Source organism: Mauremys mutica, chromosome 8, assembly GCF_020497125.1.
Source record: "Mauremys mutica isolate MM-2020 ecotype Southern chromosome 8, ASM2049712v1, whole genome shotgun sequence".
Classification (NCBI taxonomy): Eukaryota; Metazoa; Chordata; order Testudines; family Geoemydidae; genus Mauremys; species Mauremys mutica.
The window spans coordinates 100,223,295-100,250,691 of NC_059079.1; the positions used below are offsets into that span (position 1 = coordinate 100,223,295).

A 27,397-nucleotide genomic window follows, 5' to 3' on the forward strand; every position below is an offset into this window, starting at 1 on the left:
ATTAAATGAAAATCATACAATGCATATTTACTTCAAATTTTTCTTGTTAGCTCTTTACTGTGTTTCCTTAGTTTGCAGCTGTAGTTCAAGAAGTTGGATTCTAATCAAATGAGGATTTCCTGTAGAAAAAAAGTTTCACTTTTGAAAATCATGCAGCATAACCCATTCTTACACCAATGCTGACATAATACCTTTCCAGGTCAAGACAAAAGTAAAAGCCATCCAATACATGCAAAAAAATAAATCTGGCAACATATAATAAATGTACATAAAGCTAATTATACTTTGTATATATCTACAACTATATTAAGATACTGTAAAATGTTATGGTCAGCTATACTGTCATAAGCAAATGCCAGGAAATCCCTGGGCACTAGTAGAAGTGTATGGTTGCGTGGGTAATGAAGTCAGAATGCTCATGAATAACATGTGTCTGCTGAAGTGGGTATTCACCCACGAAAGCTTATGCTCCAATACATGTTAATCTACAAGGTGCCACAGGACACTCTGTTGCCTTTTACAGATCCAGACTAACACGGCTACCCCTCTGATAATTAAAGGGACTACTTCTTTGGCCACTAAAGGCTGAAATACTTATATTCCTACCTAGTAACTCTATGATACTACCCTCTCACAGCCCTCCCCACAAAGGATGTCTCGAGGGGCCATTCTTGGATGTTAAAACTGCCTCTTGGGGTCCACAAGCAGCGGGGTGTGAATTGGAGTAGTCCTGAGGCTGCTCTAATTTACACCAGAAACCAGCCTGGTCCATTGCTGGTCCTAGATGGAGGGGGCATAAGGTACCTTAACGCCACCTTTATACCACTCTGCCTCTGTTCTTGCCTCAAGGGGCGGGGGGCATAGAGACAATTTATTCTTCCCACTGTTTCTGTGACTACAGCAGCCAGTGTTGGGCTGGCGCTGGGAAGGAGGGCGTAGTGTTTGGGTCCTCAACACAGGGCGTGGGGGGCAGCACCGCTATGCCCACCTGCCACTGAATGGATGCTGCCCTCCAGTAGCAGGCTGGGCTGCTGGGGGTGGCGACGAGGAGACCGTGGGTCTCAGCATCAGGCGGGGTGGGCCCGGGATTGCTGCGCGGGGCCTGGCAGGGAGAAGAGGGAGACGGTTCCGCGGCACATTGAGCTGCTCTGCTGCGAGCTCCTTGGCCCGGCACTGGGGCGAGCGGAGCCGACACAGAAGGCTCCCCTCGCTCGCCCCCATGTTAAGCAACGAGGCACCAAACCCCTCAGCAGAACTTGACGGGCTCCGGAAGCGCCCGCCTCGTTGCGGCACGTGACTCAAAAACGGACTTTCCCGCCACCTAGCGGTGGAAGACCCGAAGCGCGCAGACGACGCATGCGTCGTGACGGTCCCAGAGGCCCGGGAGCGGCCAGCGCATGCGCTGCAGGGAGTGCTTGGCGGGCGAGTCTGTAAAGGAGCCCCGCCCCCCCGGAGGCACGGAAGCGGACGGTGGCGCTACTGGCTCCCTGTTGGCCTAGAAGGTTCTAACCTCCCCCACCAAGCCCCTCAACCCAGTCAGCCGGCGTGGGGCATCGCGGCCGCAGCGGTGAGTGCGAGGGGACGGGGACGTTGCCGGCAGGCGCGCGCGCGCTTGGGGGAATGAGCTCCCGCGCAATATGGCCCTGCGCGCGGGCCGAGCGGCGGCGCTGAGGAGACGGGGGCGGAGCAGCCCTGGGAACGGGGGCTAGGCGCTGGGGCAGGGCGCGGACGGGGGGCGCGCTGGGGAGAGGCGGGGCGGTGTTCGGGCCGAGGAGGCGGCGCGACTGAATGAGGGTAGGGCGGGGTTGGGCCGGGTGTGAAGGGGGAAGCGGTGAGGGTGGCCAAGGGGGGAGGGGCGGGGCGGAGCGTTGGCGGGGGCGAGGGTGATGCGGGCTGTGTACGGGGAAGGGGGGCGGGGTGGTCGAGCCCTAACCTGTGCCGTCCGGAACTGCCGCAGTAAATGGTCATTGGCCTCTGAGCCCTTAATTCACTCTGAGCCCCAAAGCCGCTTCTGCTCCTGACGTCTGTCCTGGCGTGTGCGTGTCCCCGGTGGTGGTTTATAATAACCCCAGCAGCTGGGCCGCTGTTTATAGTCTCCTCCTCCGTTAGGGTTGGGCTCTGTCAGACTGGTGCCCTCAGAGGGAGAGGAGATCAAAATGAAATATCCCTGACCTCTCCAGTGCTATTAAGCAAAATCTTCCATCAGACACTAAACTCAGCGTGTAATAATAAAACATCTCTTCTCAGGTAAGAGATGTGCCAGATCTAGTGGGCCAGAGGTAATGTTGTCATTAACTGAAAGGAGCAAGTGTTTCAGAGATACTCTGCATCTGATGAAGTGGGTTTTAGCTCTCAAAAGCTTATGCCCAAATAAGTTTAGTCTCTAAGGCAGTACTCATTGTTTTTGCTGATAGAGACTAACACGGCTACCTCTCTGAAATCTGTTAGGCTTGGCTGGGTTGATGTCACCTTTCAGTTTGTAGATGAAACTAAACTGGGGGCTTACTCCAGAGACTTCTCATAGTTGTTGGTCTCTGCAAAAATTTTTTTTTTTTTAAAGAGAGTGTCAGATTAAAAGGTAGGATTTTCCTAATTTGGAGTGCACCAGAATACTACTTAAAATTAGGGTGAAATGCTGCAGAAAACACTGTAGGGAGCATCTTGATTTCTGTTATTCCATAAAGAATAGGTAGAGTTGATAGGTAAAAATACTGTAGGGAGGCTTTTAAAGTGTTTCATTGGAGCACTGAATAAAATATGTAATAAGGGGATTTAAAGCAGCTTTAAGATAAAACTGAAAAAGGGATTGCTTTTCAAACAGAAGTTTAACAGGATTTTTGAGTAACTACAGTTTACTACTTGGTAAAACAAAAGATTAAAGTAATGGGTAAAAGTAGCCAACAAATTCTATAACTTATTTTTTGAAGTTATTTGGGCTAACAAGTTAGAACCTTTTTGAAAGTCTGGCACCCACATTCATATTTAAAGTAACTGTCATTCCTCCCTCCTTTAATGTATGTATGTCAGAATGTGTGTGATAACACAGTCAGTTGTTATGAAGAGAGCTTATCTTTTTACATTCAAATAGTATTCTGAAGCAAGTGAATTCCACTTGTCAGTACTTGTAGGACAAAGTTGCACAAAATGAAACATCCATCTCCTGACCAGGATGGTGTTTATTTTACAAAAATATCAAGCTGTGTCTTTCCTCTGAAATAGCAGTAGTCCCATCTTAACTGGTAATTGAGTATAATCAGTCTCCTACTACTGACTTCACTCTTATTTCTTTAAACATTGACTTTCCCTTTATTTAAGACCTGATGTTCTCTCAGTGAAGCCAAGGGGAGCAGACACTAAGCCATTAAACTCCATTAAAAGCCTAGAGCAGGGATTTGCACAACAAAGTTTCTGGTGACCTCAGTGCAGCCACCAACTCTTGCTGATGGCCGCTCTGACAAAATTTCCTAAAATACTTTAGGAAAAACAAATGAATATGCATATATATGTTTCCAAATCATAGGAATTGGTGTTTGTTTTTTTTTGGCAGCCTCAATAACAAAAAATAATGTACAGTTGTATTTTGGTGCATCTGACCTCTGCTGCCTCTACTTGCCACCCTCCCCCCAATTTTCTCTAGCTCAGGGGTCATGCGAGCCAATTTTTGATGGCACATGGGGCGGGCTGAGCTGCTCAGCCTGCCGCCACTCTGGGGGTTCCCGCTGCTGGCCCCTTACTAGCCGGGGTCCTGCTGCCGGTCCCACTCAGCACCCGCTGCTGGCCTGGGGGAAGGAACCCCGGGCTGGTGGCGGGCTGAGACCCCGGCTGGCAAGGAGCCAGCAGCCGAAACCCCAGAGCTGGGTCGGGCTAAGCTGCTGAGCCCGCCGCCGCTCTGGGGTTTCCACTGCTGGCTCCTGCCAGCTGGGGTCCCGCCGCCGGACCCACTCAGCGCCAACTGCTGGCCTGGGGGAGGGATAGCTCAGTGGTTTGAGCATTGGCCTGCTCAACCCAGGATTGTGAGTTCAATCCTTGAGGGGGCCACTTAGGGATCTGGGGCAAAAATCAGTACTTGTCCCTACTAGTGAAGGCAGGGGGCTGGACTCAATGACCTTTTGAGGTCCCTTCCAGTTCTAGGAGATAGGTATATCTCCTATTATTATTATTTTATTATTACAAGTCAGGTCAAAGCTTTTTCATCTTTCTCTGGAAAATTGTCAACTCCTTTTTATCACAACTCCTGATTTCTAGATTGATCTCGAAACATTCAGGGTTTCTCTGCTATCTTTTAGTGGGGTTAAGCAGTATCTCATTACACTAACATGGCCCAGCATTTATAATTTTTTACAGCTTCAAAACTCTAAATAGCTTATTAATCTTAGTTGTCTAGAAAACATGCTAAATCAAAGTTTTTGGTGAAACACAAGTGCTCATCATACATATTTAGCTATTTATGGTTATTTAAACTTAAGTATGTAGCTTAATAGCCAAGTTGTCAGTTGAGCAAAATACATGTTTTTTGTCAGGGGATTCTGTTTTGCTTTCAACTCCTATTCTAGTTGGATGTTCCAAACCTTTGCCACTTTTTGACCTGCCCACAAACTTCACCAAGAAGAGGAACCAGCCCTCAGCACCAATCAGAAACTGTATAAAACCAGCCTTGTTTTGTTCATCAGTTCTCTCCTTCAGAATAAAAAAATACTGACAAAGAACATGAATTTTGCCCAAGTAACAGTTTGCATTTTTGTTTCTCAACTTTTTACCATTCAGTCCTGGGATCAAGAGCTGCAAAGAAAGTTTATGAATCTTTAGGTGCAGGTATTTTATGCCATGAAGTTTGTGTAAGACCTGTGAGACTTTACCAGATTGTACAAAACTTCTTGGGACATAATGGGTTGCAAGAGACATTTTATCAAGGCAATCATTGAACACTTGCCCATTATTTTAGTTCCAGTCAGCAGCATACTTCTCAAGACTGCTTCCCTGAGGCCTCTCTTGTGGTGTACCCGTTGGCCAACCTTACATGGTTCTTTGTTCTTTCCCAATTTGTGGTTTCTGTCACCACTCCTAGATGCCTAAAGAAATATTTTAGCTTCAAAACAGGCATCTTTACGTAAAGTCTCTTCGCATTCTGTGTTTTCTGTACTTGTTTAGTAGTTCATCATGCAGCAATATAAAGCTATTTGCTTAATCTAACACCAATAAGATGTAAGTTAAACAATAAGGCAAAACAGCTGTCTATACTCCGTACAAATACTTGGTTATTCCCTACAGTTTAGTGACAAGGTTGGTAGGATCACTTATGTTAAGCTTTGTGTGCAGTTGCCAGTTATACAGCCAGTCAGACCTTATGGTTATTTAGCTCTTATAACATTTGGTTAAGTTTACCTTAAATTTTCACTTCACATTGGCTTCTCTGCATAAGTGGATTACCTTTTTAATAAGAAACAAATACCTGGTTATACTTTGTTAATTATTAGTCACATTTAGTGTCACATTTCTTTTTAAGCTAGATGACATTGCACTATGTGCAATACTTTTTGTTTAGTTTTCCTTAGGAAAATTTCTTTCTTTAGACTGCAGGAGTCTGCTTTTTGAAAACCTTAGGTAACTTTACATTTTCTGTCTGGTTTCTAAAACTTTAATCAATACTCTCTCATATACAAACACAAACCATTATTAGACTAAATGTAATTGCTTGATTTACTGTATAAATCTATATTGTGAACTTCTAATATTTCAATAAAAGGAAAAGCGAAGAGAAATCTACTTCATTACAATTATAGTTTGTGGTTAGTTTAAGTCTAACTGTTGCATAGTTACTCAATCTAATTATATGTGAAACATAGAAGGATCTGTTTGATTTACTGTATAAATCGATATTGGGAACTTCTATGCATATTCAGTATAGGAAAAATAAGAGGAATGTATGTAACCATTAATTGTAAATTATGATGAGCTTAAATAACTAGCTGTTGTAGTTACCCCAACCTAAATCTTAATGAAACACAGAAGCATCTCCTGCTTTTTGGCATGTTGCAATTCATAAGTGCGCTATTGGTCAAAGTTGTAATAAGCAACCACCAAAGATGATATTGGAAAGCTTTCTTAATATGCAAAACTAAGTTTGAGATAATTAAGTAGAAGGTGACTGCAAATAGCATTCTTGCCTTAGACTGTAGTTTCTCAAATTGAACAATGATGGGAGGAATACCAAAGTGCTGAAAATAGGACAGATTGGATGAGTGAGCCTTTTGTTAGTATTTTTCAGAAATACAAAAAAGTACTGAACTAGCATATTAATATCTACTCCAGGGGTCGGCAACCTTTCAGAAGTGGTGTGCCGAGTCTTCATTTATTCACTTTGATTTAAGGTCTTGTGTGCCAGTAATACATTTTAACATTTTTAGAAGGTCTCTTTCTATGTCTATAATATATAACTAAACTATTGTTGTATGTAAAGTAAATAAGGTTTTTAAAATGTTTAAGAAGCTTCATTTAAAATTAAATTAAAATGCAGGGCCCTCCGGACCGGCAGCCAGGACCCGAGCATTGTGAGTGCCACTGAAAATCAGCTTGTGTGCTGCCTTCAGCACCCGTGCCATAGGTTGCCTACCCCTGATCTACTCTATGCTCTCACAAAAATAATCTTACTGATCTGATTATAGGAAAGAGATTCTAAATGCTGTTTTAAAACAGGCGAAATTGATCCAGAAAGCTCCTTATATAGTAGCATAACATGATAAAGGAAATAAATCTTTGACACAGGAAAAACAAGGAAAAGCCTACATGGTTGCTCTTTAATATACACCACTACCACGATATATCGCGACCCGGTATAACACGAATTTGGATATAACACAGTAAAGCAGTGCTCCGGGGGGGCAGGGCTGCACACGCCAGTGGATCAAAGCAAGTTCAATATAATGCAGTTTCACCTATAACACGATAAGATTTTTTTGGCTCCCAAGGACAGTGTTATATTGAGGTAGAGGTGTACTTCATGTTTTCTGTGACTTTAGATGACATTAATACTTAATTCGGGTAGTGATTTTTTTTTTTAGTGCTCATGGCAACAAATGACTGGTAGCATTGGATCAGTAGAGCAAATGTTTAAACTCCTTCATATAATTTGGCCAATACAGGTTAAGACTAAGCATATAACCCATCTTTCAATTGCATGCTTATCTTCAGCAGAGACTACCAATTCTATCTGTAGTATTTGCAATATGGAAAAATATCCACATACTGTTGGGCTGACACAACCAGACTTGTTTTTGCTATGCTGAGGGATGCTAAATTTCAGTAGGAAAGACAAAGGCTAATGAGGTGATTGTAGTTCCTTATTAACTCACTCATTCTTATACTAGATGGAATCTCGGCATTAGTTTTTAAACTTAAAATTTTTTTTGGCATTTTTATCTAGACAGGAAGTGAAAGCGGACAGATGCTGGTGAATGCCCCATGGCCGCGGCTACCACAGTTCATTCGTCCACTACCCACCATAACTTGGAAGCTTTCTTTAGGTAAGGAAATTGCCTCAGACTGTCCTATACAACTTATAAAATTGGTCTTTTATAGCTAATTATGTTGGTTCTATAACTTTATAGTTGTAAAATATCTGCATGTTGTATGTCACAGTTGCTTTGTTTTCAGTTGTGATTTTATACATAGTATATTTGTGTAATTACTACTTATAAATTATTTACTGTGTCAAATTTTTCTTGTATACTGTAATAATTGATAACATTCTTGCAGAAAGGTAGTGCATGTGTAGAACAACCAAAAGTGATCAAAAGGATACAGTCAACTTAGAAGAAAGATTGTTGTTGTTGGTTTTGTTAGGAACATCGTGCAACAGTAGGATGTACAAGTAATTAATACAAGATTACTGTAACTGAGAGACATTGAAGTTAAAAAAACATTCTGTGGATGCTATCCACAGATTCAATCCTGTGTTTTGGTCGCTTAACATCAGACGACTACAGCTCCCCAGCTCTTAGATTGTCTTACTTGTGTGAGCAACACCTTTTTTCCTGCCCACGCATGGAATCTCTTTACAGACTTACTTGATCAAGGGCAATGGTACACTTTTGGTGGTGTTTTAATAGTATGGTATTGATTGTGTAACTTCAGTCCCTGTAATTGTACAACTAATGATAACTGGGTGCATTCTGAAGGCAAAAAGTGGCCCAAGATTAGAGCCATGCACCTTAGAGTTCCCTGCTCTATTACAAAACTGTTTGCTGAGTGGACATGATGAGACTAACTTCTTTGGTAGTGCTCTTGGTTTAATTAAAATACTTTATTAGAATTCTTAAAGAATTCTTAAAGTCCCTCATGGGTTTCCCAGACTTTGCAGGTCAGTTTGTCTTTGGTCGATGACTTCACAGGTCAAATCATCTTCTGGGACCCCTCCCTGCCTTCTGGTTAAGGAATCCTTTCATACATACAGGATGACTCAGCAATGGGATGGATGTTCAAATACCTGAAAGGTGCTGATGTTAGACAGGAACTGCCACATTCTTTGGAGGTATGTGTGCATGTGCACCTCTGATTCAAGGCTACCTTGATTATATCACTTGAAAATTAGACTAGTTAACTTCAGTTGTAGAAAATATATTGTAAACTACTTTTTAAGAAATAGCTGTATACGTAACATACATCTTATTTTAGATTTTAGTTAATTCCAGAATGGAACAGAAGGTTCTGTGAATACTAATGTATAAAAGGAAAATAAAAAAGAGATCTACATTTATGGTGATTGTCCATGATCTATAAGCAGTAAACTTTTTTCTATTTTTTGTCTTTTTTTTTCCCCTCTTCCTTCCAGTTTGTGGTTCTAAATTGGTATTGCACAACATTGTGATGCAACTATGCAAGAGTTTTAAAATATTATAGAAGTATTTAGAATACCAAAACTATATCAGACTCAAAAATAGCTAAACTAAAATAGTATGATAGTTAATGTAGTAATTACCATATTTTGTTGTTGCTGACAACCTGCAGTCTGCATTTCATGTACCATATATATTAGCATTTACAAGGTGGTACTTATTCCACTCTTTGGCCCCACCCTAGCATATGGGGTGTGGTCACAATCTTGCATTCTCATGATTCCCAACTGCCCAAACAATCCTTGGGGACCAATGGCAGCAGCCACAGTTTACAGCAAGCCTCTGCACCCTACCTCCTCATCTATACTCGATGTCAAATGTCTGCTTCTGAGCAACTCACCCTTTATGTTTAGGGAAAGGGCATGCACAGTTTTCATAGTTGTATCATTTAGATGATGTAGAGTCATAGGAATAGAATTAAAATTTTAGCAGTGTGTAGTGGTTTGAAATTTTGAAGTGAAAATGTGTTGCATGCAAAAAGATGCACTAAAACATAATATTGCAAAGGCAAGCACTCAAAATTTGGAAATGCTAGGATTAAGGTTGCCAGTGTAGCCTTAATTCGGCCCTCTTATGTGATCATTGTAATGCATATGCACAACACTTTTTTTCCATGTGTGCTGATGGCAGAGAAATGGTGAGACTCTCTGGAGAGTTGTCTCTTGGGCACAGACTCTTCTTCTCATTTTTCCCCAATCATGACCCCCTTCTGCCCTGTCTCTTCCCCACTCCTCATTCCTAGGCCAATTCTCCTTACCTAGCAAGCCCCAGTTTCTATTCCCGAGGCTTCTTATTCCAGTCTCTTTGTCCAGCCAGGCCTAGTCTCACCCCCCTGAACTTCCAGTCCCAGGTCCCCCCAGCCTCATTTAGTGATTCTCTGAACAGTTGTTAAATTGGTCAGTTAGATGACTATCTGACAAAATGGTCTGAATAGTGAAGCAACACGTTAAGTGTATATTAACATGAGCTAGTGTGCTGTTCTTCTTTAGATTAGTAAAAATCAAATTCTTGATTAGATTTGAAACACTCTTTTCTGTTAGATCAGAAAAACTTACTATTTAGTCAGTTAAAAAGACAAAACTTCAGTTGTTATATCTCCCAATTTATTGTGACTTTAGTCACAATTTCTTTTTTTAACATGGTTTTCCTCTCCCTATTGCTGTATGAAGACTACACAACAGGAAACTTAACTACAGTGAAACTGATGGTACAAAGAGCAGAATACTTCTCTCATCTTTCAGTTATAGTAATCTAGGTGGTGAAACAATAGTAGATAGAAAAAATAGTTGTATGAGACTGTTCTTGGACCTGATTACCTTTCAAACTTGTATTATGAAGCGTATGCCTGGGGTGGGGGAGGGCATACTTCTGAATTAATCATTTAAAGTATATGAGGAGTTTCTTTCCTTTCTTTGTATTGTCTCATGTTTTTTGTTTTTTTGTCATGTAAATATGATCATAGTTCAGCGTATTCTTTAAAGTGGATTTACTGCTTCTGAAAGTTGCTGGATGATTTCCCTGGGGGCTGAAGTCCTTTAGCTACAAAACAAACAGCAGTGATGCTGGTCATAGTGAGGTATCTCTTCATAGAACTACACCTCTACCCTGATATAACGTGACATGATATTACACGAATTCTGATATAACACGGTAAAGCAGTGCTCTGGGCGGGGCTGCGCACTCCAGAAGATCAAAGCAAGTTCGATATAATGCGGTTTCATCTATAACACGGTAAGATTTTTTGGCTCCTGAGGACAGCGTTATATCGAGGTAGAGGTGTAGTTAGAATGCTCTTTCCCACTGGTAACCCCCTGCATTGAACATACCTACTTCCTATTCTTCAAAGTGGTGTGACCCTTCAGTCTTGTTGAGCTCCTTACTAACCCTGGAAAATCAGGTAGCATCAGTAGTGGAAAATGTCATCTTTCAGTTTTCTAGAAAACTGTCATTTCCTCTCAGAATATGGATCACTGCAGCCAGATCTTTAGGTTTTTTCATAGTCTAGATTCCTTAAACTAATTTTGACATTAAATATGAAAGCTTTGTAGGCACACTATAGTGGGGAGAATACAGCTACCCATCTCCTCAGTGGACTAGGATACCATAAACACATCATTTGTGTGTCATAGTTTTTGTTTGCTCCCAGTCTGCTTCTGTTGCCAATTTAAAGTCATCTTCTTAATCTTCAGAGCCCTCAGTGTAGCGGGAGCTGCCTATCACATTGACCATATGTCCATCTAAGATCCTTCCTCTTTGATGAAGCTCTATCATATCTAAAGCCTTCATGCTCATTCTCTCTCTGGCCTCTGCTGAAATGGCTAACAAGGATGCCAGTTATGATGTGGTCATGTGATCTACTAAGATTCAGACTTGACCGCCAACTCATTTGGGGCCATACAGTTAGTCCACTTTCTTCAGGGAATGATGGGGTACACACAGTTTTACCCCCCTCCTCCTGCTTGGCTACATAAAGCTGCAGCTCTAGTGCAGCTGGGAATTTAGGCATCCAACTCCCATTGGCTTGCCCCAGCTACCATTTGTGCCTTTGAAAATCTCCCTGTTGGTCTCCAAACCATAGGGATATTAGAGAGATATAAGCCAATAATATCAGGAACCTGGAAGTTCCTGAAAAGGTAAAAGTACATCAGTATTTCAGATGTGGTTGGATGTTTGGGAGAAGTATTGGCTTTAATGTTGACACACCCTTAGTAAAGAGAAGGTGCTTACTGGATTAAGAGTTACCTTCCATATTTTAATTGATTAAAAAAACTTCTTATAAAGTTCCTGGACTAAAAGGACAAAGAAGGGGTTTGTTGTAGCCATGTTGGTCCCAGGATATTAGGCAGACAGGGTGGGTGAGGTAGTATCTTTTATTGGACCAGTAAAAGCTTGAAAACTTCTCTCTCTCTTGCCAACCGAAGGTATTACCTCACCCATCTTGTCTTTCTAAGAAAAAACAAACCTTTTTTCCCCAGACCGTCCTACAGACAAGCAAAAAGTTACACTTTTCATCATTGAGATTAATTATCTCAGGTTTCTATAGAACCCTGTAAACTACAAAATACTGGGTGAGAATTGTTTAGTTTTCACAGATGTTTGTAGAGAAGTACGAGTTGACATTCAGTCAGAATTTTTTATCTGTGGCATACTGATAAACCCACTAGAGATTGTATTAATGACTTCTTGGATTAACGTGTTTTGGTTTGCATTCTGTTTAATTTACACTCCTTTGATATCTTAAACTGTAATATGTACTGAAGTCTGGTCCATAGAGTTCAATACACCTCTACCCCGATATAATGCTGTCCTCGGGTGCCAAAAAATCTTACTGTGTTATAGGTGAAACTGCGTTTATATCGAACTTGCTTTGATCCGCTGGAATGCGCAGCCCTGCCGCCCAGATCACTGCTTTTACCACATTATATCTGAATTCGTGTTATATCGGGTTGCGTTTATATCGAGGTAAAGGTGCATAACCTTGAATAACTCCATTTTCATGAGAAATGGGGAATTGAACTCCCTCTAATCCCAAGGACACATCAAGGTTGATAGTTTTCATTTCTTGACTCCTGTGTAGTCAGATTCAATTATTTAACAAGTTTGCTTGAATTGTGAGTGCTTTCATCTGTTAAATGTCTAGAACTAGTTTTGGAAACTGACAAAAGGCCATAATATCTTCAAGAATTGGTTAGTACTGGAAAAAATCAAAGTGGGAAGGTCCCTTTAAAGGAATTTGTAATGGGACATAATCTATGCATGACACTTTCATTTCATGTTCATGCTGTCATTGTTTGGTTCTTAAGTATACCTAGCCACAATATGTACATGGCCTTTATGTGGTTACATATTATGAAAATGTAAAATGCAAACAAATCACAATTAGGTTCTTTTAGACTAACTTCATTGCTTTTTTGTGGTTAATTTTTTTATTGATTTATTTACAGAGATTGTGTAGGCTTCTGAATATGGCATGCATCACAGGGTTTCCAATAGAATTATGCAGTTTTACAATTTGTCAAAATGCAAGACTAGACAGTACAAAACTACAAAGACATAACAATTTAAGGTAAATTTTATGGTAGGCCAATAGGAGATCTCTTTCATTGCCAATAAAACTAATTTCTGTTTGGATCATATTCTGTAGCAATTTAGATTAAACCTATAAACAGGCACAAATATATTGTTGCCTTATGTATGCTGCCCTCTGATTGTGGAATTCTTAACAGGTAAATCCTTTCTGAAAGCTGACTACCCATAACAAATGAGTCGGTAGTATCTTTCTTTTTATAGTTTTAAAAAAGCAACCCTGAAACCATGAAGCTATGCACATGCCTAAAATGAATTACCACTTGATTGTTTTTCTGTAGCTGTTATCCTCATTCCTTGCTGCCCAACTAAATTTAACCTCGCAACAAATTTACAAGCTGATTTCTTTTTGTGAAGTATATAGTACATTTTTTGTGTGCTATAAAACTTGAGGATTGCAACACGTTGTTGCTTTTTTAGGCCAACCTCATTGCATACACCAAGGCCTGCTGGCATTTCTCAGCATGCTTGTGGAAAAGAGTACTTTGCTACCCTCCAGCCCTCTCTATTTAAGGGACTACTACAACACTGCCCCCTCAGCTTCTTCTCCCATGCTAGGCTCCCTGCGGGTTCTATGTGCCCTCCATTTCAGGGTCCCTCATTCTCCCAGCCCATGTGGTCTCTGCATCCCCATGCCTCCCTTCTTTTACGCTAAGGGGTCTGTTCCCACCATTATTTATCATCTTTTGATCTGAAAGATAGGACATCCAGTGGATTGCCGTAAAATTATATTGGGAGGATGAGAAGAGATGAGACAAGGGGTTTTGTTATGCTGGAAGGTGTTAGTGGATGCCATAACCAGTTCTTTGATTTATAGACAGTTATATAGAGGGGCTTGAAGCTGTGACTGTTCAGTACAGGTGGCATTGTGTATCCCAAATTAAGAGAGTTCTGACAATTGATACCTAGAACATTCCTGGAAATTCTTGGTCAATTTAAAAAAAAGTGGTCAGTAATAAACTAGCTTCTTTGAAGTTACAGCATGCTGAAGTAGGATCCTTACACTGTAGGGGCAAGTGTCGGATAAATGTCTGTAGCCTGGATAAACGTAAATGTGTAAAATAAAAGATTTTAGAGTTTTCACCTTTCATCTTTTATCCACTATATCTTGTCCCCACTTTACCCAGCTATATCTTGTTCATCCACTTTGTTTGATCAGTGTCTCTTGCCTTGCTTTTATGTGCAATAATACTTTGTGCATTTGTCCTTTTCTAAAAAGGAACATGGGTGAAAGTAGGCATTCAGAAGTGCATTGAATTAGATTTACCTGGACAAGTTGTTAGGTAGTTTGGGGGTGATCCTTCCTCAGACTTCACAATCCAGTGGCACTTAATTTTCCTGTGTAGACGAGCTTTAATACAGATGAACAATTTAAAGTGGATTGATTAATCCACATTAACTCTGTGCAAGTGTCAAGACACGATTTAAAGTAATCTTAACTTGATTCATTGAATTAGTAATTTTAATGCTAAACACTATGTGGACACTCTTACTCAATGCAGTTTAACTAATCCACTTTAAATTCACCCCTTTAATTGATTTGGATTATTTTTTGCTAAGTGTCCCTATTTAGACAAGCCCTATTTTGCCGTATTGGCTAAAAGAATAAGATTAAAAAGTGGCATGGCATTTCATAGGTCCATCACTTTGGGAAAAAATAGTGTACCTTAAACTATAACACAGACAAATATGCTCTTAGAAATTACTAATGGACTCACTAGTTTGAGCCTTCTTACTTAAACCTAGTAGCAAATCCTGTAGGTTTGTTTGCAGTGGAAATATATGCATATGATTAAATTTATTTATTTATGTATTTATTTATTTTTGTAGAAGGCAGTTGGTGGTATACTTGCATGAAATACTCTCAAAGGAAACTGCCCTTGGGTAGCTCATCTGGACGTAGGAAACTTAGTTTAATTAATTATGTTACAGAGCATACCATATATATGGAAATGAGACTCTGACTACTGTATGTACATTGTATCTAGTGCAGAGACATTTTGTATTGTAGTCAGATATACTTAGGTTTTACTAACTTCTTTTTTTGTTTGTTTTTGTGATATTATGTACTTTTCTTAGAGATCTATTGTACTTGAAAACGTACAGAAAGCTTTGTACCTTCATTACGTCACAACACTCTAGTAACTGAAATTGTTTGCTCTCAAAATGAAGAGAATCAGGCAGACTGTTAAAACTGAGAATCCAATTCTCCAAGCACCACAAAGATCAAAAAAGCCGAAAACTTTTTTCTATGGATCATCATTTGGCAAGTCTCACCTGCAAACCTTGATGGACTGGGGAACCCTGCCACTCCATGTAGTTTTACATATTTTTCAGTTCCTGCCTTTAGTAGATCGAGCACGGGCATCTTCTGTTTGCCGAAGGTGGAATGAAGTTTTTCATATTCCTGACCTGTGGAGGAAGTTTGAATTTGAGCTTAACCAACCAGCTACTTCTTATTTAAAGTCGACTCACCCTGATCTCATTCAGCAAATTATCAAGAGACATGCTGATGATCTGCAGTATGTCAGCTTCAAGGTAAAGATAGGGGTGGAGGCTTGTTTTGTCACTTTACAGGACAGTTGTGGTTGGATGTCTGTAAATTGTATCACATCTCCATCCAAAAACCTTTTTATTTATTTTTATTTTTTAAAGAATAAATTGGTATGACTATTGAATGCATGGAAAGTTATATTCAAAGATGTTTGCAGCAATTTTTTTTCAGAAGGAAGCAGTTGCTAAAATTATGTACTTCCTATACATTACATGCACAGTATCTACTTCACATGATTTTCATAGCCTGTTGTATTTAATTTAGTGTATTTGAAAAAATTTATTTTGCACAACGTTGTCATAATTTTGACATTAAACAGTAGCTATTTTACCTTTTTGTGCATAAAAATTGCAAGACCAGTATTGTCGGTGGAAGTATACTGTGTGGATAGGATGTCAATCCTAGTCTTAGAGTTTTTGTTATAGTGGTACTAACACAGAGGTGGGCAAACGTTTTGGCCTGAGGGCCACATCTGGGTATAGAAAATTGTATGGTGGGCCATGAATGCTCTCAAAATTGGGGTTGGGGTGCGGGAGGGGGTGAGGGCTCTCTCTGGGGGTACGGGATCTAGGTTGGGGCCAGAAATGAGTTCAGGGTGCGGGAGGGACTCTGGGCTGGTGCAGGGGGGGTGAGGAGTGGGCGAAAGAGGCTCTGGCTGGAGGTGCAGGCTCTGGGGTGGGGATGAGGGGTTTGGGGTGCAGGAGGATGCTCCGGGTTAGGGCTGAGTGGTTTGGAGGGCAGGAGGTGACTCAAGGCTGTGGCAGGATGGGGCACTGGGGAGGGCGTGTCTCGGGATGCAGGCTCTGGCCAGTGCTTACCTCAAGCAGCTCCTGGAAGCAGCGGCATGTCCTTTCTCCGGCTCCTATGCAGAGGCGCAACCAGACTTCTCCCCCAGCCAATGGGAGATGTGGGGGTAGCATGCAGAGCAGAGCCCCTGGCTGCCTCTAGGCATAGGAGCTGGAGGGAGGACATCTGCTGCTTCCGGGTGCCACGCGGAGCGTCTCCCGATGCAGCCTGTAGTTTGCCCACCCCTGCACTAAGTGCTCTACAGACTAATTCTCAGCTTCTGGGAGGGAAGGAGGTAAGCAGTATTTTCTACCTCTTAAACATGTAGAAATTAAAGCAGAGATGTAAAGGTCCATCCAATCGAAAAGAAAATGTAATCAAAATAGCATATCTAACTACATATGTTAAAGGATATCACACAACTTTTTATATGCTGCACATGAATATTGAGGTGATTGAGAAATGTTAATATCCAAGAAACAGCACGGTTTACACACACAGGTGTTGTGTTCGTGTTCAGAGTACTACCTTAACATACTCCTCCCTTTATTTGGGCGTTGGACCATTCAGACAATAACATAGCTTGTCTTTGAGATATACTACTCAAAGTATAGCAATTACGTAGATAGAATCTACACTGGAAGACAGTCTTAATTACATTTGGGGATTATAATGTTGTAACCAGGTCCCCTTAGATGGGTGAATTTATAGTGTAAAATAGCCCTAAGTTTGTGAATACCACAGAGGTGGAGTTGATGTCAAATTCAGGATTAAACTCAGAAGTTCCTCCCTCCTAACACTGTCATTAGTAATTTCCTTTTTTAGTTGTCTTCAGAGTTCTTGTGATGCAGTTCTGTAACAGTCCATGGTTAATATTTTAATCAGTTACTTTAAGTACATGTAGCTACTTCACGTAGTACAACTGATTTGCCTCTTAATGTCATCAGAATAGTGATCCAGATAAGAATATGTATCTCATATCTTACCTACCTCCTTTGTCAAGAGCTTTTATCACCCCATTTTACAGATATGGAAACTGAAGTATAGATGTAAAGAGGCTTTGCCAAGGTCTTCCAGCAGGTCAGTGGCAGAGCCATGAATAGAACCCAGGTCTCCTGGTTTCACTAGGCTACACAGTGTGTAATGTGGACCACTTTGCTGCATTACTTTTATTTGTCCTGTTTTTAGACCAGAATAAACCCCAAAAGTCTGACAGTTGGTAATTATGAAGAAGAGGCACGAGCTATGAAATTGTGGTATACATTAACCTGCAAATCAATACTAGTCATGCTTGCAAATTGGGTTGTTGATAAAGAAATGCAGAGATGAGACAAATCAAAGATAGATGGATAGCCTTAAGATGTCTGGTGTTATCAAGACCTGTCAGAACAGGGTTTATCTGATAATCACACAGTATAATAAGTATTGTTTGTAGGCAAGTACTTTTCATGACTTTTTGCTGCCTTCAAATTATTAACCACTTAATAAGCTTCACATTCCTTTCTTGGAGCAAGTAAAAGTTGGTATAGGGCAATCTACTAGTTTAAAAAAAAAACACAAAAAACTGGTGCTACTCTATTTTGGATATTAAATATATTTTATCATGCTGTTGACTTTCTAGGAAGCAGTACAAAATGACTTCAGTGTTTTAAAATTGTCTTCTAGGTTGATAGTAGTACTGAGTCTGCAGAAGCTGCCTGTGACATCCTTTCTCAATTGGTGAATTGTTCTATCAAGACATTAGGTTTGATTTCAACAGCAAAACCAAGTTTTATGAATGTCTCCAAGGTAATGTCCTATGGACTCTCAAATTTTACCTTGCTAGATAGTGTAACAAATCATTTAATATCTAAGCATGTTAAACTATGTAGATATTATTGAATTAAAAAGAAAAGTATCAGAGGGGTAGCCATGTTAGTCTGGTTCTGTAGAAGCAGCAAAGAATCCTGTGGCACCTTATAGACTAACAGACGTTTTGCAGCATGAGCTTTCGTGGGTGAATACCCACTTCTTCGGATGCCAGATTTCATATTCACCCACGAAAGCTCATGCTGCAAAACGTCTGTTAGTCTATAAGGTGCCACAGGATTCTTTGCTGCTTCTTAAAAAGAAAAGTAATTTTTACAAACCCAAACTTCAATTTTAAAGTACAACAAATTCACAAAGTTCTATTTCTTGCCATATATTTCTCTAAACACTCATTTTCATGTTTGTATTTTAAAGTATGACATAGATTTGACAACACTTCATTCTCAGAGAACTTTTTGCCCAGCTGATACTGGCTTCTAAAAAAACTAGTATCTATATATCCACGATTCTGGGTCATGTGATCTTGATTATAGGACTTCAATGAGTCTTAAGCGTGTGCTGAAGCATGGTGCTTAATCCAGATTTGGAACATCTGGGAAGCAAATGCATGGCACAAGACTAGGGCTGTCCAATAAATCACACTTAACTCATGCGATTAAATAAAAAATTAATGGTGGTTCAAAAAATTAATCATGATTAATCACATTGTTAAACAATTTAATACATTTTAGTTGGTATTCTATGGTTGTATGTTTTTCTACATTTTCAAATATATGATTTCAATTACAACACAGAATAAAAAGTGTACAGTGCTCACTTTATATTTTTTATTACAAATATTTGCACTGCAAAAATGATAAATGAACTGAAAAATACTAACTCATACAAGTACTGTAGTGCAATCTCTTTATCATGAAAGTGCTCTTTACATATGTTTTGTTTTGTTACATAACTTCACTCAGAAACAAAACAATGTAAAACTTTAGAGCATACAAGTCCATTCAGTCCTAATTCTTGTTCAGCCAATCATGAAGAAAAACAAGTTTGTTTACATTTACGGGAGATAATGCTGCCCCCTTAATTACAATGTCACCTGAAAGTGAGAACAGGCGTTTGCATGGCACTGTTGTAGCTGGCGTCACAAAATATTTACGTGTCAGATGCACTAAAGATTCGTATGCCTCTTCATACTTTGGCCATTGTTCCAGAGGACATGCTTCCATGCTGATTCGTTAATTAAATTTGTGACTGAACTCCTTGGGGGAGAATTGTATGTCTCCTGCTCTGTTTTACCTGCATTCTGCCATGTATGTTTTGTTATGGCAGTCTCGGATGATGACCCAGCACATGTAGTTTGTTTTAAGAACACTTTCACTGGAAATCTGACAAAATGCAAAGAAGATACCAATGTGAAATTTCTAAAGATATCTACAGCACTCGACCCAGGATTTAAGAATCTAAAGTGCCTTCCAAAATCTGAGAGGGGTGAGATGTGGAGCATGCTTTCAGAAGTCTTTTATAAGAGGAATAATCTGATGCAGAAACTACAGAACCCAAACCACCAAAAAAGAAAATCAACCTTCTGCTGGTGGCATCTGACTCAGATGATGAAAATGAACATGTGTCGGTCCGCACTGCTTTGGATTGTTATCGAGCAGAACCTGTCATCTGCATGAATGCATGTCCTCTGGAATGGTGGTTGAAGCATCAAGGGGCATATGCATAGGTGGCAGGTGGAGCCCCACTCTGGGGAGGCTAGCCCCCAGCTCTGCCCCTTCCGTCCATGGCCAGAGCCATGAGACCCCCTCTGTGCCCTCCCCTCCTTGGCTAGAGGAGCCCCAGGTCAGCTGCACCAGAGCTCCCCCTTATCTCTCTCGCTCTCTCTCTCACGCACGCCTGGGCCAGGCTGGCAGAAGCCCCAAGCGAAGCCTGGAGGAGCTCGGGGCTTGCCGCTCGGGGCTTCCCTCCTCAGACCCAACCCGCCCAGGGGAAAAGCATCTGTAGAAGACACTTTCTGATATGCCCATGCGAATTCCGAGTGGCAGAGGAGGTGATATGTGCCGCCTCTGCCACCCTGGAACCTGCATGGGGCATAATAAAGCAAAAAGTTCACCGCCAAACCATGCAGCCGGGGGTCCAGTGGCCGTGGCCGCACTGGGAGAGGCAGAACTTCCCATAGCCTATTATCCCGCCGCCCATGGACATATGAAACTTTAGCACATCTGGCATGTAAATATCGTGACGCCAGCTACAACAGTGCCATGCAAACGCCTGTTCTCACTTTCAGGTGACATTATAAACAAGCAGCATCATTATCTTCGGCAAATGTAAATAAACTTGTTTGAGTGATTGAACAAGGAACAGGACTAATTGGACTTGTAGGCTCTAAAGTTTTACATTGTTTTATGTTTGAATGCAGGTCTTTTTTGTATATAATTCTACATTTGTAAGTTCAACCCTCATGATAAAGAGATTGCACTACAGTACTTGTATTAGGTGAACTGAAAAATACTATTTCTTTTTTTTTACAGTACAAATATTTGTAATAAAAAATAAGTGAGCACTGTAAACTTTGTGTTCTGTTATAACTGAAATAAAAATGTAGAAAATATCAAAAAAATATTTTTTTTAAAAAAAAATCATGATTAATCACACTGTGAAACAATAGAATACCATTTATTTAATCGCTTGACAGCCCTATTCAGGACTCCAAAATTGTAGTGGTATGAATCAGATCTCCAGAAGTGAGGTGCTACAATACTTATACTTACATATGTAAAATTATCCTTCCCTTTTTTCCTCTCAGTGAGCTAGGGTTCAATTATCACTCCATCAAATGTTAGTCCTGAGAGATCTCAGTTCAGTTTCTTGATGAAATTTTTTTTTCTTAATTTGATATTTTTACTTACTGGTATTGTGTAGCTACTTCAAGCTCCTCATTGTCTTCACGTGTTTTGGGGTTTTTTTTCGAAAAGAGGGGAAATGGGGAAGAGGGCAGAACTGCTTGTGTTCACTGTAAGCATTAAAATCACCCCTAGTTTGGGAATAAGGACTATATTCTTTATTACATAACTTAGGGGATTGATTAAATAAGAATTTATAATTATGCTAATTATTTTACCCCTTCAGCCCATGTAAGGCCAAACTAATGGTTCTACCTTGAGCCAAAAGTTTAATCAACTATGCTATGGATATAACAACATTAAATGTCCACTGAAGGATAACTTCTGCCCCCCCTCACTTTTTCTGAACAGGCTCATTTTGCATCAGCACTGACAGTAGTTTTTGTAAACTCCAAGTCATTATCATCCATCAAAATTGATGACACACCAGTTGATGATCCATCTTTGAAGGTTCTTGTTGCTAACAATAGCGATACTCTAAAACTGCTAAAAATGAGCAGCTGTCCTCATGTGTCACCTGCTGGTGAGTAGTAAATCTGTTTGTTGTTTTTTAAAGGAAGTAGTAATGCAGTAGTTACTGTTGAGGATGCATTTCTGTTAACCTGTTTTCAGGTACTTAACATTTGGAATAAATTATTCTTCTACTTAAAATCTTTCATGCAAATTCTCAGTTCAAATATGGTATGTAAACCTTCCACTTGACTAGTCTCAGTTGTCTAGAGCGTGGAAAAATGTGGTCTTTAATGTCAAGCGTTTTTGGCGTAATCATAGTGAAAGGAAAGCAGAATAGTATTGATATACCTTTCATATTACTTTAAATTTTTCTGGTTTTATTCCTGTTTTTGGGATTCGTTCATGCTGTTTCAATCAGTCTAATGCTTTGTTTTACTTCTGTAAAGAATTAAATTTTAGATTAAAAAAAGTAAACCTTCCGTGCACTTAGCCCAACATGAAATCAAGTACTTGTTAATATATAGTACTGTCTCTTTCTGTAACATAAGTATAAAGGACATGACTCTTGCTGTGTGAAGAAATTTTGCTTGAAATAATGAAGTTGTAAGTATTAAAATTCATGAACTGCTCATAGCATGCACAGTATTTTCTAAACTAATCAACTTCTGTTCTATAATATACTCAAGCTAACATGAGCATGTACAGTACCTGTATCTCTGTTCATTGAAAAAACGTAACTTTATGTGGCTTTGTTGTTAAGCTTCTTTTGCACTGCATTACTTGATTTTTAATGCAAATTTGTTGTGGGAAATTAGATAACATTGAATTTTCTGAATTATGTAAGGTATTGTAAATATTATGCATTTATGTATGGTCATAACTTTATCAATGACAAACTCTGCATATTCTGAGTCTAAAAACATCTTAAAATGACTTAACAAAGTTTGTGAGGCTCTGTTTTTCTCAACATAAATATTAAATGAATTCAGTTGTGTATTGAGGCTTTTAAATGCCAGTTCAGTTGCCGTTTGCACAACTAAAAATCAAACTGTATTCTTAAATATCATTACTAGTTAAAGCTTCTGTGGACCAAATTGTTCCCTTAGTAACAGATGCACAACTTGTTTTCTTCAGATTATGCCTCAGTAATACTGGTCCCTATTCATTGCGTTCAGTGGCTTTTTACAAGTATGACAATGAAATTTAGTAAGCAGTTCTATTGGTATACAAATAGGCTAAAATTCAGTGCGCACTCTCACAGATGTAGGCACATTCTAGGACTATCAGGAGTAAAAAGCAGTTGGAGGAAAATAATCACTAAAATAAGCAGATACGAACGCACAAAAGAAGCAGAGCCGTGGAGTAAGAAGATTTCATATTTATTTAGCCATTTTTCACAGTAGAGCTTCATTTTATATTTTACACTAACTTTTTTAATGAAGAGATTTGTTTGACAGCATTAGGGGTGCCATCAAATATGAACTATTATAAAGCTGACAGCTTTGAACTTCCTCGCAACCTACAAAACCAACCCTTTCTATTAGAATTGCTTTTCTGGAAATATTAGACATTGTTCTGGAATATGGGTATGCTAAAAAGAATTACACATGGTTTAGTGGCTTGAATAAAATGTTATAACTTAAGCTAAGTATACAAATATATACTGTACTTTATAAAAGAAATGTATGCAATTTATGTATTTCAATTTTTTTGTCTTAGGAATTCTTTGTGTTGCTGACCAGTGTCATGGCCTTAGGGAACTGGCTTTGAATTATTACATACTAAGTGATGAACTGCTGCTGGCTCTTTCAAGTGAGAAACATGTTAACCTTGAACATCTTCGCATAGATGTTGTGAGTGAAAATCCTGGACAAATTGAATTTCATACTATTAAAAAGCAAAGTTGGGATGCACTTGTTAAGCACTCCCCCAAAGTCAATATTGTGATGTACTTCTTTTTATATGAAGAGGAATTTGATGCATTTTTCAGAGAAGAAACTCCTGTTACGCACCTTTACTTTGGTCGTGCAGTAAGCAAAGCGATGTTAGGTCGTATTGGAATGAACTGCCCCAGGTTGATTGAATTGGTGGTGTGTGCTAATGGACTTCAGCCACTGGACGATGAACTTATTTGCATTGCTGAACGCTGTAAGAACCTAACAGCGATGGGCCTTGGTGAATGTGAGGTTACCTGCAGAGGTTTCATTGAGTTTGTAAAGATGTGTGGAGGGAGGCTCACACAGCTTTCTATTATGGAGGAGGTACTAATTCCAGATAATGATTACAACCTGGATCAAATTCATTCAGAAGTCTCCAAACACCTTGGAAGAATGTGGTTCCCTGATATGATGCCTACTTGGTAAACTAGCTACAGAAAGTATTACTATATGGTCAAAACTGGTTAGATCAAGATGTTGCTTACTATGCAAATAAGAAATTATAAAGTAAAGCATCAAAACTTCATTAAACTTGAGAAATTTAAAATTAACTGCATATAGGCTAAAATGAAGTGTTTGAATGACAATGTTAGATTAAATTAGAAGATAGAATCTCGTGTGCTTAACAATAGATACATTGAAAGGATGTCTGCGAGTTAGAGATTTCTTCCTCCAATTAAATTAAGCACATTCATTTGGCCTCTATTCAGTTAAATTGTTCTATTAAACACAATTAGTACAAAGTTTTTAAGATAGTCTTTCTGATGTGGTTAAAGGGAGTCTGAAGCTGGTCTGCTTGTTAGGGAGTTAAATGGAACTTTCAGGTAAACTATTACTTGCATTGTTTATCCACTTGTTCACTAACTTTTTGTTGAACATGTAGAACAAACACTTTGTATCATAATAGCAATCTGAAATAGTATAGCTTATTAAATCTGTTTTAATGTGCTTGTATACAGGTGTTTGAGTATTATGGCAAATTAAGGACTTATGCCGCGATAAAGAAAAAGCTTTTTTATTTTAACTTGCACTCTGTATCAATTTTCACTTTATCAGTAAGTTATACCATAAAGATAGTGTTTTATAATTCATTGTTTCTCTTCCTATGTACTGACTTAACTGTACAGAAAAAAACAAACCTTGTTAAAATTGATGTACCTAATAATTCATGTTTCATTTCTTGGCTAAGCAGTGAAGCACTTTAGTAACTGTATATAAGAAATAGTAGCTCTTTCATTTGAGAAAGTGTATGCTTTTATCTTTAAGACCATTTTTTTTATCTTAAAGACTAAACTGTCAGGATTCTGGCCCATGCTCCCTTCACAAAGGGTCTATTAAGATGTCCCAAAATGGTCACAGTTGTATTCCTCTTCCTGCTGTAGGGATGGCTATGATATCTCAGCGACACTAGCATAGAAGTATGCTGGTAGGGAGGAGGGTGTGATTGGGATGTACCACCTGGATGCAGTTATTTCCCCACCTGACACACCATTAAAAGTTTAGAGCAACCAAAGCTTTCCTAATGCCAGGGGCCAAACTGGCCCCATTAAACCCTGGGAATGGCCTCAGCTGTGCCTCACAGAACTCTATCCTAACCACTAAATCCTCCTATAGTGAGTGTCGGGGGCTGATCCTGTTTTCATTAAGTAAGCAAGACTTGCAACCTTAAATGAGTGTCCTGGCTGTGTAAGGACTGTAGGATTGACTTGTTGCATATCTGCACTAAAGAATCCTGTGATGAAGGCAATCATTCTTTTACTTGAAATGGGGAAAAGGTTGTTAGCACAAAGTAGAACATGTTTGTTTTTCATGATCCACTTTTATACACTAATGTAAATTTGTAGTGCATTGTACTATAGTTTGTCTATTTACCTGCTTGTAGCAGCAAATCAGGGATGTGTGCATTTGGTTGATCTGTATTATGATTGTCACATCAAAGTAAAAGCCAAGTAGAGTCACTTCCTTTGTTAACCTAACTTCTCTGTTGTACAAATAATTTTGGGTTAGGTGTTGGCTAACTCCTCCATTCCCTCAAACAGAATAGTTTGAAAAGTTATACACAACATAAAATAAGACATTATTTGGATAAAACACAATGTATTTGAATCGATCAATAATGAGTTTTTACAAACTACATAAGACAAATATTGTAGAAAAGACTGTGTAATATCACTTGTTAACCAAGCAGTTCGTAAGTGGTAAATTTATATAATCTAAATTAGTTCCAAATATTATTTTGATGAGGATTTTTGTAATTTTTGTTTAAACTGTAAATTTAATAAACTGATCTAACCTCCCCACTGATTTTGAAAAATTTTATATTGGTTTTAACAAAAATAGTTAAAAGGCAACATTTTAGAATAAGTTACAGGTGAAGGTAAACATACATAGGAGTACATATGGAAGGGAATCAGATTGCTGTTTTGTTTTTTTTTTTATTGAGAAGGGAGGTTAATAGTAGGGGAAGACTGTGTTTCTTTGTTAGTTAATATAACTGCATTATTATCTGAAATTTCAACCTGGGTACATTCTCATCCTTAAAAGGACTTTATTTTCCTCATCTGTCATACTATCTGTCATAGTTGTTCGGGGACTGGAAAGAGCTGACTTTCTCTCACTGTGGGGTTTTAGTCACCCTGTGCTTCCTCCTTTACTTACAGTTCAGCAGCTGGGAATGCCTCAAATCCTGAAACTGAAATATACATATTAAAATGGCGCTTGCTCAAAGTTGAACCTTTGTTAACAATTTTATTTTATGCAGCATAGAAACACTTATGATAGCAGTAAAAATTAATGCAAGTGTCTTAGTTGTATATTTTTAAGTATTTTCATAACCCTCCTCCACTACCACTCCACCAAAAAAGTAACTAACAAAATACCTCAAAACTTTGCTTTTTCCTAAAACTAAACATGAAACCTTTGTTTCAACTAAAGGCTGCTCTAATAAAGGATTTGTAATGATTGCTGTTTTGAACTCTGATTTCAAGGGTGTGTAACAGGACTGCTTTTAACCCCACTGGCCTCAATCTGTCAGTTGATTAGCTCACACATTTTTAATTAAACATTAACAAAACTGGTTAAACAGATTTGCCTCCCCAAAAGAGTTGTTTTATTTATCTACATCTTTTTTTATCAAGGTATTATTATCTTTTGAATTTCCCAGCAATCCAGTGAAATAATAGTCCTGTATGTTTAAAAAAACTGCCCATGTTTGATTACATCATAAGGAAGCAGGCATACTCCTTTGGATATCGGAATAGTATGGTGGACCTGAGTTCTGTCTCTAGTGCGCTCACTGATTTGCTGTCACGAGCTAATGCCTACCATTCTAGGGGTATGTCTACACAGCAAAGAGAAGCCCACAGCTGGCCAGTGCCAGCTGACTTGGCTCACGGGGCTCAAGCTGTGCAGCTGTTTCATTGCTGTGTAGACTTCTGGGCTGGAGCCCGGGCTCTGGGACCCTCCTACCTCAAAGAACCCTAGAGCCTGGGCCTGGGCCTGAGCCCAAGCCCAGAAGTCCACATAGCAATGAAACAGCACCATGAGCCCAGATGGGCTAGTATGGGCCAGCTGTGGTTTTTTCTTAGCTGTGTAGACATACCCTGGACTGCAGTTTCCCTCTTTGTGAAATGGGAATCGTGCAACTGCAAAAAAGGAACAAGTGTTTTTAGATCTGTGAATGAAAAGTATCAAAACAAGTGTTAGGAGACTTTGATCTTCCCAAATGTTAAATTCAGGAGATGATTGTACCTTCTCTCTAGCAGGAAGAATGGAGAAAAGTCAGTTTTGACTGAAGCTACTTGCAGTTTGGAATAGTAAGAGAACACATTTGTAATGGATTGTTGGATAGTTGCAATCAAACATGTATACATGCAGTTTATCAAATGGTTGTGCAGTGTGTTGCATAGACATCCTGATCATTCTATTGGGTGCATCTCTCTGCACGCACACACACACTCTGCTACAAGATGGTTCTTG

At 39.4% G+C, this 27,397-nt stretch overlaps 1 protein-coding gene across 16 annotated transcripts; it reads left to right on the top strand.

Moving 5' to 3' along the window:
* The first annotated feature begins 1,407 nt into the window (after window positions 1–1,407).
* Window positions 1,408–25,707, top strand: LOC123375961 (F-box/LRR-repeat protein 21-like). Of its 16 annotated transcripts, XM_045027445.1 has the most exons (9): window positions 1,953–2,247; window positions 7,189–7,323; window positions 7,421–7,520; window positions 8,450–8,527; window positions 12,836–12,957; window positions 15,057–15,515; window positions 17,983–18,105; window positions 21,381–21,552; window positions 23,202–25,707. In XM_045027445.1, the coding sequence occupies exons 6-9, from the start codon at window positions 15,144–15,146 to the stop codon at window positions 23,843–23,845; spliced, it is 1,311 nt and encodes a 436-aa protein (XP_044883380.1). In that variant the 5' UTR covers window positions 1,953–2,247; window positions 7,189–7,323; window positions 7,421–7,520; window positions 8,450–8,527; window positions 12,836–12,957; window positions 15,057–15,143; the 3' UTR covers window positions 23,846–25,707. The 16 variants fall into 16 exon arrangements, with proteins under 16 accessions (XP_044883371.1, XP_044883372.1, XP_044883370.1 ...); XM_045027436.1 differs by lacking the exons at window positions 1,953–2,247; window positions 7,189–7,323 and adding an exon at window positions 1,408–1,567 and having other exon boundaries at window positions 8,388–8,527; XM_045027437.1 differs by lacking the exons at window positions 1,953–2,247; window positions 7,189–7,323 and adding an exon at window positions 1,408–1,567.
* The last annotated feature ends 1,690 nt before the right edge of the window (window positions 25,708–27,397 follow it).